Source organism: Haliotis cracherodii, unplaced genomic scaffold (assembly GCF_022045235.1).
Source record: "Haliotis cracherodii isolate W230 unplaced genomic scaffold, xgHalCrac1.p SCAF_4, whole genome shotgun sequence".
Lineage (NCBI taxonomy): Eukaryota > Metazoa > Mollusca > Gastropoda > Lepetellida > Haliotidae > Haliotis > Haliotis cracherodii.
The window spans coordinates 12,666,993-12,683,685 of record NW_027266297.1 but is presented as its reverse complement, the minus strand read 5'-3'; the positions used below and the strand labels follow the sequence as shown (position 1 = coordinate 12,683,685).

The window sequence follows — 16,693 nt, the reverse complement described above, 5'->3', positions numbered from 1 at the left end:
ACGCCATGGCCCCCGAGAAATTCGAAGAAAGAATTGTTATGTATGTTATGTTTTGAATGAGGTAAATCACGAACAAGTTAGCTGACTCATCTTATTTCGCCACAACTATCACCCATACGTTCATCAAGTTAGTTTCTGAGTCACAAGGAATACATTTTTAGCTTGAGTCAATTGCAAATCTTATTAATCTAAGACTTAATGTCTACTGAACTGTTTGTATATGACTATGTGCGTCTCGCAGTTTATGCTCGCCTGTCTCAATATACGATTATGAGTATGTGTGTTTTTATGCGTAGACCTGAACACATTATATGAGTATTTGAAAATGACATCTAAGAGTGGCTAGAGTTGATTTTCATATTGTATAAGCTTTTGTGGGGGGCACGAGTGGCCAGTCGTTTATGGCGCCACAGTTTGATGTGCCGAGTTGCGTCCCGTAGAAGTGCGCCTCCCCAGCAGCGTCTGACACCTTCAATACACTCCCAGTAACATCGCTGTCATCCGTGGGCACGAGGCCAACACAATCTCGAAATGTGTACCCTTACCCCAAATGTAGTGACATTAATGTTTTTGTGCATGTCTTTTAGAATGACATCCCACAAAATTTTAAAAAGGTTCACGGCTGCCAAGGCAAGAAGTAGACATCCCCATGAGCACCGTTGTGGATCTTACCGTCCTTCCTTGTGGGTTCGAATCCCGGTTCGCCCCGATTATGTTTCTAGGTTTGTCAGCACCATACCGTGCTCGTGGGTTCCACCGAAGTGGTAAACGTCTGAGACCTGCATCACTTCGGGCTTGTCTCCCACATTAAGCAGACACGCCGTGATATAACTGAAATACTGTTCAAACTGTTTAAAACTTACTCACTCGTTGACCTGGAACGCTATGAACGGGGTCGATCGTCAACATTTTGGGTTTGTTGGTACCTGTGAAACAGTGAACGTATGGGTCACTGCACGCTGACGTCTGCCTGTTTCCTGCATGCCAAAAGCCCATAGACGTTTTCCGTGCGTTGCAGACATCGAATCGCTAGTTTATACACAAATTATAAATCAAGCAGAATTTATAAGATTGATAGAAATAATGGTCCGCAGAGATAATCAACCTTCCTTAAAAGTGTCAAAATCAGGAATGACATCCGACGAATGTGTGTGGCGCTACCGCCTGAGGCTCGTGCAAACTATAGAATGTGTTTTGGTGTTAAGTTTCACAGACATAAACGTTCTTCAGAGTATGTTTGTCGTCAACGCTTATCTTCTAATGTGACCCCCTTCTAGTTAGAACAGTATACATATGCCTTATGTTTTCATTTTACAGTCGTTCCTTGTGAACAGTGTATACACATATGCCTTGTTTCAGCATCATTTTATTTGCATGTGCACGTGTTTCCTTTGTTTTCTCTTGGGGAACAAAGGATGAAAACATGTCGGCGTAAAGCATATATTTTAAACAGATCGGTGCAGCATTCGTATACACGTAAGAATGAGTCACTCCCTTCCGGATCCCTACGTAGCGCGAATCCAGACAGGCTTTCCTCAGTGTAGCTGTAGGCTTTGTTTCTCGCATATAGCAGCTCAGAGAATTATAGAATGTTCATCAAACTTGTTAATCATCCCTTGACTTATAATCGATGAGATGATGTAGCGTAGTTCGCGTGGGGATGTCAAGGGTGATATAATGGTCCCATTATTGTCATTTCCCTTTGGTGTTTAACCTTAACACTTTTCATCGAAGCCTGCATGTTCAGATTCAAATGTCATAACCTTGCAAATGGCCGGAAACAGAACCCATTTACATTTCAAACGTAAACGTTTGTGAATGTAAAAAACATCTCGATCAGTCTCAGCAATATCATTGTGTCAGATTACCTCAATCTGAAAGTCGGCGTTAGAAATGTTGTTTTCATGTGCTGTATAATGAGATATCTTGGTTTGGTTGATAGATTGTGATCTACCTGACGACAACAGATTGGATTCCGGCAAACGCCATAGTTACCAAACATTGTTATCCACAGAGTCCGTTCTTGCCATGGTAACAATCTATGATTTTGAAACAATGATATATGAACATTGGAGAAGAGAAAGTTCTTTACACGTACCGCTGATTCCAATACTGAATAACAGTTATGTTGCCTTCATAACTGAACTGTGAAATGCTTTGTGCGTGGCTCAGTGTAATCACTGTCGGCGTCTCCCAACTTGTATATGTGAAAATAGCCAGTTATTCACAAATACACATGTCCCCGTAACTTATCTCCTCTCGGTAGACACACTGTCCCAAAATCTTTCATCATTCCCAAACTGCGGTCATATAGCTGGAATATTGGTTTTAGTGCGGCGTTAAACAACAAACGAAACCTAGCATTCCCAAAGTCAGGCATCTGTTTCCGTCCCTTCCAAACCCCTCAGGAAAATTATATGAAAAATCCCAATGTAAATGCTTTAGATTGATGAGGAAATAAGACAGACAATATAAAGAGTGACCAACAAATTAGTATTCAATCATGCATCAATGTTATACAAATTAAAGAAATATACATTCCTCCAAATGCCACGAAATGGTAAATGGTATAAACCTTTTCTTTTCTCAACAGTTTCCCAAACTTGGCTCCTCAAGTGTATTTGAATGAAACTGTCAAAGTTAAAGTAATGTTATTATCCCATTGTACTACAGATCTCCATTCTGCTTGACGGGGCTTAGGTGGCCCTGTCGCCCAAGGCGCCGCAATTCGCTGAAACCTATGATTGTGGGTTCAAAACCCGATTCGCCCCAAATATGTTTCTAGGTTTGTCGGCATCATACCCATGCTCGTGGGTTTCACAGAAGTGGTAAACGTCTGAGACCTGCATCACTTGGGGCTTTCCTCCCACATTAAGCTGGCACGCCGTGATATAACCGGAATACTGTTAAAAGCGGCGTTAAACCCAACTCACTCACTCACCCACTTTTCCGCTGGACTATACACTCGAGAAACTGCTGGAATTAGTTTTGAAAAACTTAAATTACCTGGTAAAACATAAATATTCAAGTTGATAAATGATTCATTTGTCATCCAAAATTCACTCACTCACTCACTCACTCACTCACTCACTCACTCACTCCACCGCGCTGTCCCCTTATTCTCAGTTGTCTTTAACAAAGCAAAGCTATGTCACGGGATATAAAAATAAATAATATGAAATGTGGAGCACAAATGTATAGGAATGGTACCTTGTTTGTTTCATCCTGACACAAGCAAAGCTTAAACATATCAGTCATATAAATAACCAGTAATCTTTAAACAGACAATAAAACGTAATCATTTCCAACCTAGTAGGAACAACTGGAATCTGTATATAATGCAACTGTTGTTGCTGAACCCTTAAAGTCAGAGATGTTCATCGTGAGACATCAGAACAATATTTATTCGCCGGTTTCCCAAATAAGTATAAATATATTCCTAGGAATTATGGGGGTCACAAGTTCAATAATAGATGATGTTTCTTGAATTGTATAAACCTCAAAAGCTTCACATTACATGAAAATCCAGTAAGACCCAAATCAAATGGAACACAGATTTATTACAGAGCATTGATTACATGAAAATCCAGTAAGACCCAATCAAAAGGAATATAGATTTATTACAGAACATTGATTACATGAAAATCCAGTAAGACCCAATCAAAAGGAATATAGATTTATTACAGAACATTGATTACATGAAAATCAAGGAAGGCCCAATCAAAAGGAACACAGATTTTTTACAGAACATTGATTACAAAATAGTATAAACTGTAATCAAGAAGAATATCCCATTGGGAAGCTGAATCTTCTATGAACCATGTGCCTTTTCGATATTAATGTGACACTTCCTAACAATAATTTCAGTACGAGATCTTGCACCACATTTTACCCACTGACACTAGACTATTGAAGATGGGTTTTCAAAATTAACAACACATGTTCAAAGACAAGATAGACACAATTTTATGGATAACAACTTCTTTAATACTGTAAAAAGCGACGTTTCGGTATAGATCCTTATACCGTTGTCAAGCCAGTCTTGCTTGACAACGGTATAAGGATCTATACCGAAACGTCGCTTTTTACAGTATTAAAGAAGTTGTTATCCATAAAATTGTGTCTATCTTGTCATCCGCCAACTTCTAAGTAATGCCTATCAAACAAGTTAACATGTTCAAAGGAAGCAGATACAGGCCCTCTGATTGCAGCAAAGTAACTTCCATCTGCAGGTAACTGGAGAACTGGCTTTACAAAAATCATATTAGAATAGAGCTGTCAAAACCGAACATTTTCCTCGGACTTCCACAAGGAAATGGTATGCCTGTAAATGTAATCATCGCTTTTTAAAGAAATCATATTTAAATATAGACTCAAAACGAATTCCAACTTTCCAGTTCTTTCAGGGGCAGTTATATTACTATTACCTGATTGCGAAATGTTTCAGCAATATAATGTTCCCGGCTAGATCAGTTATATATATCCTGGTATTCTTGTAACTTACTGTATAAAGAGTCCAACTCCAAATATTCATAACATGCTGAAATCGTATCGCAGCTGAAAATGTAAAAACCAAAATTGCAACAAACATGGTGAGTCAGTGAGGTAGGGTGCGTCAGTCAGTGAGGGTGGGTGAGTCAGTCAGTGAGGGTGGGTGAGTCAGTCAGTGAGGGTGGGTGAGTCAGTCAGTGAGGGTGGGTGAGTCAGTCAGTGAGGGTGGGTGAGTCAGTCGGTGAGGGTGGGTGAGTCAGTCAGTGAGGTAGGGTGCGTCAGTCAGTGAGGGTGGGTGAGTCAGTCAGTGAGGGTGGGTGAGTCAGTCAGTGAGGTAGGGTGCGTCAGTCAGTGAGGGTGGGTGAGTCAGTCAGTGAGGTAGGGTGCGTCAGTCAGTGAGGGTGGGTGAGTCAGTCAGTGAGGGTGGGTGCGTCAGTCAGTGAGGGTGGGTGAGTCAGTCAGTGAGGGTGGGTGAGTCAGTCAGTGAGGGTGGGTGAGTCAGTCAGTGAGGGTGGGTGAGTCAGTCAGTGAGGGTGGGTGAGTCAGTCAGTGAGGTAGGGTGCGTCAGTCAGTGAGGGTGGGTGAGTCAGTCAGTGAGGGTGGGTGAGTCAGTCAGTGAGGGTGGGTGAGTCAGTCAGTGAGGGTGGGTGAGTCAGTCAGTGAGGGTGGGTGAGTCAGTCAGTGAGGGTGGGTGAGTCAGTCAGTGAGGTAGGGTGCGTCAGTCAGTGAGGGTGGGTGAGTCAGTCAGTGAGGATGGGTGAGTCAGTCAGTGAGGTAGGGTGCGTCAGTCAGTGAGGGTGGGTGAGTCAGTCAGTGAGGTAGGGTGCGTCAGTCAGTGAGGGTGGGTGAGTCAGTCAGTGAGGGTGGGTGAGTCAGTCAGTGAGGGTGGGTGCGTGAGTATGGTATTACGCCGCTGTTAGCAATAGTCCATTAATGTCACGACGGCAAATACATCAGAAGACATTTCTGCTGTATCATGAGCATGTGTTTAATGGAATCTTTTTGGGGGACTGGTTTGTTGAGCATCGATCTACGTAATTGGGATACGATGACATACATCAACTCAAAGTCGCCTTTTACGGCAAGCATGTGTTGCTGAAAACCTATTCTACCCCGGATCCTCACGGGTGTCGGGGACTGGTTATTATCTGGTGTTGATGGTTTATATGTTTCTGAATCACTATCAAATACAGTAAACTACGGTTATAACGAACACGCTTATAACGAACTAACGGATATAACGAACATACTTTTTAGTCCCGACTATATGCTGTAGCTATGCTGTATATATGCTTATAACGAATTACGGTTATAACAAACTAAAATTAGTTGTCCCTTTGAGTTCGCTATAACAGTAGTTTACTGTAGCGATGATAGCGTCTTCGCGACAAGGTGAGCACATCCTGCCCCGCTGTCTGCACCTGTAACTAATGTTATAAAAGCTAAAGTAATTAGTGATTGTCATATCTTGTGACATTACCGTGAATAATATGACAAGTGTAAGACCAGCTTGTAATTGTAGAATGCCAGGAAGGTTATTTCAGGCAATTTAAGGAATCAGTCTGTGCCTTCCTTTGCATCGACAGTCGAATACGTCATGAAGATATGCATTAGTCAATGAAAAGCTTAAAATAAAGTATTTATGTCACTTAACAATAGTATGACGTATTGAACAATTTGAATTTGATTCATTTGTGCAATTTATACATTCACTTACGAGAACAACAGAGTGAAGTTTGTGACACATATTAAATCCGTTTCATGTGCACACGGTGACTAATGACTAATGCCGATTTTATAGTGCTAGTCCACTGAGATAACATGCCGCAGTTTAACATGAATACCCCTCTCAGACACTGTCTACAGACTCCGATCCGGACCAACCTTTGTGTTAATGCTAAGCGTCAGACAGGGTAACAACAAGTACCATAAGCAAGAGAATGTATGGATGTCAACTTCTTTATTATGAGTAACACAATGATTATTGTCTTTGCAAATTATCATTCTGGCTTTTATTTATTGCCATTTCCGATCATGGTCCCATGACCCATTGCCTATTACTAATAAGTGATAAGGGGCGGTCGGGTAGCCTAGTGGTTAAAGCGTTCGCTCGTCACGCCGAAAACCCGGGTTCGATTCCCGACATGGGTACAATGTGTGAAGCCCATTTCTGGTGTCCCCCGCCGTGATATTGCTGGAATATTGCTAAAAGCGGCGTAAAACCAAACTCACTCACGAACAAGTGATAATTTAAGTCCTGGCTTCCAGCTGTCATTGGTATATATATATATATATATATCATTTATTCACCTAATGAACGAGTATATACTCGGAAACATGTGTTCCTCAATACATAGAAGTTGGCATGTGTATCGCTTCTAAATGTTATTCAAAGACAAAGACCATCTTTTAAGGTCTTATGGTATGACACGACCGGGGATTGAACCCCGGACCTTCCTCTCTCTGGGCAGACGCTTTACCACTAGACCACGGCTGTGTGTAGATGGGGAATAAAAGCGACAAAATCCTTTCCACAATATTATTTCATAATACATAACACATACGTCTGTACATAGGGGGCGGTGAGGTAGCCTAGTGGATAAAACGCGTTCGCATGTCACGCCAAAGACCCGGGTTTGATACCCCACATGGGTACAACGTGTGAAGCTATTGATAAAGTCCATACTCACTCACTTACTCATGTACATAGCGGTTGCAACATGAGTACTAAGAGGCCTTACAAGATAACTTTGATCCACACGATCAACACGGCGCAAAGACATTTTGTAGCATACCTACCTAGTGATGCAAGTACCTAGACTGTCATAAAGCACACATGTGTAACCCGGATGATGAAACAAATTGTAATTTGCATGTGGTACCTTCAGAATCAGGAATGAGAATATGGCACATTTCAGTTTAGATATTTATGAAATATAAAAGTAGAAAACAAACATATCATGAAAACAAAACTGGTAATATGTTTTCAAAACAAGGACTTCCTGAAACATTTATTGTTTTCAAGGAACATGGGGTATTAGGTTGACAGAAGCATAGCAGTGTACATGATACTGTTGATATTGATATATCTACAGTGGTGAAGTTATTATTATTTCTTCATAATTAAGGTTTTCAAAGTAATAGTTACAGTGTAATATTATTTCATAATGAAGTAGATATGCACATGGAGACTTTCAGATATTGTTAAAATTGAAACCCACAATATTGTGTCGATGTCTTTATTTCCGTACTGAGGATGCCACAGACCAATCGTACATTTATTATTTGTACACTCAGAGTAGTAGAGTCTATAACATAATGTCTTTCCTGTGTCTCATTGCATGATAAATGTACATAGATAAATTTTGTAGAAGTAAGTACTTTGAGTTGTTTAACAGAGATGTGAATTTAAAGAAATTGGGATTGACATGGTGATATTCAGGTATATACTTAGGCCTTAATGTTGCATAAAATGGGCATATAAGAAGGAAGTGGTATTCATCTTCAATGTCATTCAGGGCGCACAACTGACAAATGTGTTCTTCTCTTTTAATACACATGTAACGCCCAAGTTTAATACATAGATCACTGAACAACATCGAACTCTTGCTAAGGAAACCCGAAATTGTTTTACATTTAAACAAGATAAATACATTTCGGGATAGAAATCATTTTTCACCATTTTGTAATAAATACATTTGTTTGATTCAGATACAGATTGAGACCAACTTTGTAAATATATATCTGTTAGTCTTTGTGTTAACGATCTAATGAAATAAGAATGACATTGTATATTTTGTTCACACCATACATAGCCATAACCAACGGAAAACAGCAAGTCTTTGTCTGTTACCCAGTTTCGTTTTCCATTTTTATCAAAGAGTACCATCATTTTTTCGGGAACCTATAAGATATATTCAATAATCTTAACCAATATTTAATAACCTTTATATATGAATATATATACATTGGAAATCTGCCACAATCATCATATAAAATAACACTTGGTGTATTAACCTTAACACCAAGGAATTTCTTGTAGGCATAAAAAATGTACTTTTTCTATTTTTTTAAGCTTACTGAGTTCCCATACCTCTACTCCATATAGTAATAACGGACTAATCTTTAAAACAAATATCTCGAAGAACGACTTGTAATAATATTTCCAAGAGTAAAGATTTGTTTTAACACACCAATTAATATACTGAACAACAAAAGTTCCTGTGACATTGAATCAGATTTAATGCAAAGTTATGTTTTTTACCAAATCGGAAACAATTTCGGGTTGCAACAGATAAAAGACTCCTGTTCAAATGGTTTAATTTGCCATACTGACTTCAGAAAAATGCTTGATTTCATAAAAAAAACAAAAAAACATGAACATGCCAAAATGTCAATTTACAAATCAATAGTGTGTGTCCACCTCTGGTTGCGATGCAAGCAACACATCTTCGTCTCATGGAATGAACCAGGCGTCGAACAAAGTCCTGTGGGATATTAGTCCATATCTGCTGGAGCATATTTCGAAGTTCCTGGAGTGTCTGTGAAACACGTGGTTGACGTCGAAGGCGCCGATCCATCTCATCCCACATGTGCTCGATTGGTGAGAGATCAGGGGAGCGAGTCGGCCAGGGGATGACATTCACGTTGTTTTGTTGAAGAGTTTCCTGAACAAGTCGAGCAATATGAGGCCGGGCGTTGTCATGTTGAAAGGTAATGCCTGGGCCACGATGACGCAAAAACGGTAGAACAACAGGGCCGATGATCTCGTCACGGTAGCGCTGTCCATTGAGATTTCCCTCTTCCACTATCAAACGGGTCCTCTGCCTTGCTGTAATCCCATCCCATACCATAACACTGCCGCCCCCTAACTGATCTTCTTCCATGACACAATGATTGACGTAACGTTCACCTCGACGTCGGTACACTCGAATCCGTCCATCGCTGAGGCTGAGGTGAAAACGAGACCCGTCAGTGAATAGAACTTGTCCCCACTGCATGGCCGTCCAGCGTAGACGCTTTCTTTACTACTGTAGACCTGCTTGACGGTGGTTTCCTGTCAAAATGGGACGTCTGGCGGGTCTTCTGGCGACAATCCGTGCACATCTGCGAGGACGTACGGTTTGTGAAGATATTCGTGGAAGGCCAGGGATGCTTCTTGCATTCACTGTTGCTGGCTGGAATCGATTTCGTAGGTGTGTTGTTCGAATCCAGTTGTCGATAATTGGTTACGCGTGGCCTTGCCACTGCGAGGATGGTCTCTGACTGCATTTGTCTGTTGCCAACATTGCCATAAACACCAAATGGTGTTTTTGTGGACGTTAAATTGTCTTGCAACATCACGTTGACTCGATCCTGCCAGACGCTCATTTTCGGACAGGCGTGGCATTTCGTAATGTTGAATAATTGCCTAATTTTGTTGTTTTTCTGAGTGGTTGTTGTCAGCACGATGATAAACAATGCATATGGAATCCCGTTAACGCACATGTTTTTATACCCATTCTTGGGTAGTGAAATGCATGAGGCTTGCATAAAAGTCAACTTTTGCATGGAATGCATGCTTTTCTGTAGCAGTTGCGTTTTTGTGACTTGATTCCATACATGTACTACAATATTGAAAACCAAACTTTACTTGATTGAAAAATACACTAAAATATTTGTGTCACAGGAACTTTTGTTGTTGAGTATACCTTTTGAGCTTGCATCGATGCTGGCTTTGCATGCATAGACCAAGTGAGATGATTTGTACAATATACACCTACATACTTGTAGAAAGAGGTAGTTTCTCTGCGTTCCCCTTTGTGAGACCAATTTTTCCTTTTGAGCAAATTTCCCACCATTTTTAAAAACAACTATCTTCGTTTTTTTCTTTGTTTACAGTTAATTTCCACTGTGAGATCGTTTGTTATTTCTAACCATGAACAATACTTCTCATAAAGAATTACCTCCCTAATGGTAACATGTTTCTGACACTGTACCCTGATTTACAGTTAGGAATGTTTTAAAGCATATTTTCATCATGTATATCGTAAGTACGCATATCATTATACACATGTGAGCCAAGATAAAGTTTATTTTTAAAATTGGATTGCATCTTTCCAACGATTTCTCATCCCCCTGACCCTATGCCCCCATGTCATTTTCCCAAACCCATAACAATTTAGGCACGGTGCCTGCCGCCGTGCAATGACATGATCAACATGTCCTGTGCTGTTCCATATTTTGACTTGTACCATGCAATGTTGTTCCCGTGTTCGTTCACATCAAGGGGGCACGGGTGGCCCAGTCGTCTAAGGCGCCGCGATTCGCTGTGCAGAGTTGCGTCCCTTGAGCACGCCAGAAACCTATGATTGTGGGTTCGAATCCCGGTTCGCCCCGATTATGTTTCTAGGTTTGTCAGCACCATACCCGTGCTCGTGGGTTTCACCGAAGTGGTAAACGTCTGAGACCTGCATCACTTTAGGCTTTCCTCCCACATTAAGCTGACACGCCGTGATATAACTGGAATACTGTTAAAAGCGGCGTTAAACCCAACTCACTCACTCACTCGTTCACATCAACATTTGGGTTGTCTTTGCTTGTGGTTGTGACTGGTGCCACCGATAGGGAAGGGTACGCTCACATTTGATTGCACATTGGAGTAATGATATCACTGCATATTGTAGTTTGTTTGTTGTTTAACGCCACACTCAGCAATATTCCAGCTGTATGACGGCGGTCTGTAAATAATCGAGTCTGGACCAGACAATCCAGTGATTGAGCATCGATCCAGGCAATTGGGATCCTTTGACATGCATCACCCAAGTCAGCGAGTCTGTCCACCCGATCCGGTTGGTCGAATCTTACAAGCATAGTCGCCTTTGACGGCAAACTGAAGGCCTATTCTAACCAGGATCTCCACGTGTCTCAATGAGAGTAATGATATCATTGCATTTCGAATTAATGATATGACTGCACACTGGAGTAATCACATCACTGCACATTGGAGTGCGTGAGTGTGTATTGTTTTTAATATTCCAGCAATATCACGGCGATATCTATAAAATAATAAACTCTGTCTGAAGCATGCAAAGGCCAAGTCTGAGACGGACGGGTATTTGATGGGATCCTCGCTGTGATGTTGTAAACGCCCCCTGTGCTTCCTCGATCTCTCACAATAACTCATGTCTTGCAGATGCTGAAGGGTGTGACGTCACGGTGGGAAGAGGGAAGCGGCAAATCTCATGTAATCTCGCCAGCTCCACCCATGTGTCCCCCCTCCCCTGACTTGAGTGGCCTGACCCCTGACGAGATTGCTATTCTCAAAGATGTTTTCCGACGGCAAGAAGAGTTTGAGCGACAGGAACACATGAGGGTCAGGTATGCTGATTTTTTGTTTGTTTCTAGGTATTTTTAATTCGAACAAATCAATTGAAGTTTCCTTTCACTTAGCATGCTATTCAGGGTGCAATAGCTTGTTACTTGTCATAAAAGTACATGACACTGTAGTTGTTAGAACGACATAGGTGCTATTAACGTGATAAAGACTGGCTTCCGGCGTGGAAAAAATCCTTCCACATGTTTACATTCTTGCCTTAGAAAACAGACATTCGTTCAACCTATTCAGTGCAGGGGCCAACGGTGGCCCAGTCGTCCAGTTGCGTCCCTTGGGCACGCCAGTAACGTGTGATCGTGGGTTCGAATCCCGGTTCACCCCGATTATTTTTCTAGGTTTGTCAGCACTATACTCTTACTCGTGGGTTTCACCAAAGTGGTAAACGTCTGCGACCTGCATCACTTCCAACTTTCCTCCCACATGTTGCTGCCACGCCGTGATATCACTGGAATACTGTTCAAAGCGGCGTTAAACCCAACTCACTCACTATTCACAGCAGAGTTCTTGTTCACTGGGCCCACCTCAACCACAAACTGGGAGGAGTCCATATGGAACTGGTCTCACTAGTTTCACCAGTTCAGGTCACTGTCATATGACACAACACAATCCGGTGGCAGTCGTGACACGTATATAAATGTTGCCGGATATGTCATGGTATACCGTATATACGTTAGCCATGAAAGAAGCTCTTATAGGTATACGAACTGTGTGTGAATGTATCGGTATACGGTTTATGAGGATTGTCACTACTCCACTGCTGCCAGAAGTATAATGTAGCTAACGAAATAAGCCGAGAGGATCAAAAGAGTTATGGTTCATCCGTCGGGATGTTGACAACCCAGTAATTAGGCTTATAAGAGCCGACGAAATTATGTCTTTGTGCCTAAACGCCCCAAATATTTCAGCGTTATGCTTATACTGTCGATGTTCGCTCTGAAAGCCATTTCCCTTGGGCATGCCCCTGTCTTTACACCTGGCATTCGAGGCTGGTCGTAATAGTCAAGTAAAATGGGGTTCGGGTGGTTACAGTGTGGTTACAATTGTTGAATTGCGTCCCTTTAACGTGTCAGGATCCGCTGATCGTGGTTCGAATCCCAGATTTCTACTATTTGGTTAGTCAGCACAGTCTACGTGAACAAGGGTTTCACAAAACTGGTACCTGTAGCTTTAAGCTTTCATTAAAGCTGCTCGGTGTGCCACTGTCAAATGAAATACAGTTCATAATGTCTTAAACCCAACTCACCCTCTCATTCTAAAGTATATAAGTGTTTTTCCACCTTCTTATGCAACGTAATGCAATAGGCATTCTTAATGGGCTTGATTAAATCGTAAGACCGTAAGACGTACATGTCAACACTCAAACCCTATGAAACATGTCCTATATTTGGAAACTCAAGGCAAATCTCGGATGACGTCGAGAAGTACGAGAAGACAGTTCAGAGACAGGCGAGTACGAAGGGTCCGATTAAGCATGTGGACCTACGCCTGTGCCGCCTGTGCTACAAGACCAAGTTTGCTGATGGTATCGGGCGCCTGTGCTCGGACTGCCACAAGCGGGTGTGCAACACGTGCGGCACCTTCTCCCGCGCCAGGTGGGACCGTAAGAAGAACAGGGTAGGGGCCTTACATTGTAAACCTATGACCCGTGAAGATCCGGGGTAGAATAGGTCTTCAGCAACCCATGCTTGCCGTAAAAGGCGACTGTGCTTGTCGTAAGAGGCGACTAACTGGATCGGGGGGTCAGGCTCGCTGACTTGGTTAATGCATGTCATCGATCCCAATTGCGTGGATCGATGCTCATGATGTCAAACACTGGATTGTCTGTTCCAGACTCGATTATTTATAACCACCGTATAATAGCTGGAATATTGCTGAGTGCGGCGTTAAACACCAAACAAACAAACATTGTGAACCGTTGATTTATCATCTTCTTGTTCTACATGATGTAAAGTCGACCTGCTATGCTTCCCTATTCCCTATTTTAATGACAGCCTTTGATGTTATCCACACACATACGAAGTCTGTTTGCAATAATTTCTTGGAATGCAATGCAAATCATGGTTCATGTGTGCAGGAAACATTTCTACCAAGAGAACAAAGAAAATATATTTATCCCACGAAAGAAATCGTTTCTTAAATGTGCCCCTAGGGATTCCATTGTAGAATAAGAATCCTCTGTGATTGTCATGAATGCCGACTAAGTAAAAATGCGTTGGTTATATTTTGAGGTGATGTGAGGTGAACGTCGCGTTTATTTCATTCATATTGAGAGGTGCTTGCACTCTCCGGTGCTTGGACTATTCCGGTTTAATATTGCTAACCCATTGAGATACCATGCAGCAGTTTAGCATGGATACTCTCCGAGTCGACCAGTGCTTGTTTAATCTGTTCTATGCCGGGTGCCAGGCAGGGTGACAACAAACACCATCCTTTAACTTTTTTGTTATTTCGCGATCAGGGGCTTTCCTACATGCTGCTCTTCTGGCAGACGACCGCCTCTGTGGCCTAGTGGTACAGCGTCCTCCCGGAGTGCGGAAGGTCCGGAGTTCGATCCCCGGCCGCGTCATACCAAAAGACGTTAAAAGATGGTACTTGTTGTTACTCTGTCTGGCGCTCGGCTAAGGGGCTAAAACAAGGACTGGTCGGCTCGGAGTCAGTATACTGTGTCTTGAGTGAGGTATTCAAGTCAAGCTGCGGCATGGTATCTCAGTGAGCTAGCACTATAAATCGGCATCAGCCCGGACTAGTACAAGCAGCCACACAAACACACACACGTACATGCACGTCGCTATATAAGTGGAATAATCTTGCACGCGACGTTAAACCCCATTTCACCTCACCTCACCTCTCCTGGAAGACGCTCTATCTGCAAGACCAGGGTTATCTGTGCTCTGGATGCCTAGGTTTGGACTTTCTGCCGCAACGCGTTCATTGACATGCCTGCATAAAACAATATTCACTCACTCTAAACATGTAAGAAATGTCTCACATTTGACCAAAATGATACGGAACAGTGACTCGTCTCTCATGGCACACGTCCTTGCTTCATCCATTGGTTGTCGATATGAGTAATGCATCATCCAGAAGAAGTAGAGTTCGAGATAGTATAAACGCCTTCATCTACATTCCAGAACGTCCGAGGACGATGGCGGTGCAACATGTGCTTGTTGAGGAGGGAGGCACTTTGCCGAACCGGAAGTTGGTACCACGGGGAAAGCTTTCAGGAAGGTACAAATGATGACGTGATCGAGAAACTCAAAACTTCTGTTTCCATGGAAATGGAATCCGATAATTGCGTAAGTATACAATTACAAGTATTTATTTTAGGTCATCCTTTTATTTTGTCCATTTATCATACATAAGGAGAGGACGTTTCAAATGAGTGTACGCATTGTTCTTTAACGTCACATCCTTTGTGTGCAGTTTTGGTCTGGAACGCAAGGAAATGGGCATGTCATCGAAATATGGCTGTTTTCAGGCAAGAAAGGAAAGACTGGGACATTTCATACAGTGTCGGAACATGGTGACTAATTAGTAAACGACACCGCGTATCGTTGGGCAGAGTTGCATCCCTTAGCCGTGTAAGGATTCGCTAGTCGTAGGTTCCAATTTTTCGTGGGTTCGTTTTGCCCTGATAATGATCATTGGTCTGTCGGCACCACACCTAGGTGTGCTTCATCAATATTCTAAACGTCCACGAACTGTATCTTCACTCGTTCATTATACTAACGTTATAAAATAAAGTATTGATGACTTGCCATCATTTTCTAATGAATTGTAACAAGACTGGGAGAGTGAGTGGTGGGACACGCCACTTCAATGGAACACACTCTCACCGTGGTACTAACAGACCAGTGGTCATAATCTAGATACATTTGGGAATCTACTTTCCCTCGTACTGCACCAATTGCTCAACACCATTACTTTAACCGCATGTCAACTTACTAGGAAAGAAAGTCACTTTCATGAAATTCGCGAGAGTATGGTGCCAAAAGACCAATGATTATAATCAGGCCGAATATGAGATTCGAACCCACATTTCCTTTTGTGCAGGCCCTCCTTGAAATAAGACCCGATTAGGAAACGCTGATACACTAACCAGGACCAAGCACCGAAAGTACAAGGCGAGTCGCAGAATATTGGCACCCTACCGTCAGTAATACACCCATATATGCCCCACTTCTTTGTTATGGTTGACGTAGTGACTAGTCCCTTGCCTGCTCCCTATATATTTATGGGTTGTCCCAGTAATTAGCGCACAACTTGATGAGTTTATAACAGAATGTGTGTCCCCCATCCGATCTACCTTTGTGTTCATTTAAGTTTCTATTGAAACACTGACTCACACTGTAACGGTCATTCTTCCAGATTCTGGAACAACTTGTGAGGTGTTTTACTGTCCGCCGGGGACGGTGAGGTAGCGTAGTGGTTAAAGCGTTCGCTCGTGACTCGTGACAGTGAATGCCAGGGTTCTGGTTCGATTGCTGATACCCTAGTCACGGAATGCCTGAATGCCGTCGGAATTAAAATTCTTTGTTTCTTCCTGGATATTCGAAGTACATTCTAAGTATTCGAGCTGCATTCTGTTTGAATTCTTGGATGTTCGAACTATATTCGGCGGCCACTCCGGGAGCGTTCTGACTGCACTAATGGCGAATTCGTACGGCATTCCGGGCACCTTCCATCCAGGCTGGGGGTATTCGGGCAGCAATAGAACCGCACTCGTATGGCATTCGAAGTGCATTCTAAATATTCTGACTGCATTCTAACAGCATACTAAATATTCCTTCTGTGTTCCAACTCTATGCGAGCTGCATTAGAGAGTTA

At 42.3% G+C, this 16,693-nt stretch overlaps 1 protein-coding gene across 4 annotated transcripts in view; it reads left to right on the top strand.

Annotated features, from left to right (window-relative positions):
- Nucleotides 1-16,693, top strand: part of LOC139478873 (regulating synaptic membrane exocytosis protein 2-like) — a 115,706-nt gene that overhangs the window by 49,659 nt on the left and 49,354 nt on the right. For all 4 annotated transcript variants that reach the window (XR_011654335.1, XR_011654333.1, XR_011654334.1 and 1 more), the window contains exons 3-5: nt 11,666-11,850; nt 13,264-13,480; nt 14,998-15,162. Coding sequence is in view for 1 of the 4 variants with exons in the window: in XM_071261543.1 (XP_071117644.1) it covers nt 11,666-11,850; nt 13,264-13,480; nt 14,998-15,162 (567 nt within the window). In the remaining 3 variants the exon portion in view is untranslated. The remainder of the gene's footprint in view (nt 1-11,665; nt 11,851-13,263; nt 13,481-14,997; nt 15,163-16,693) is intronic.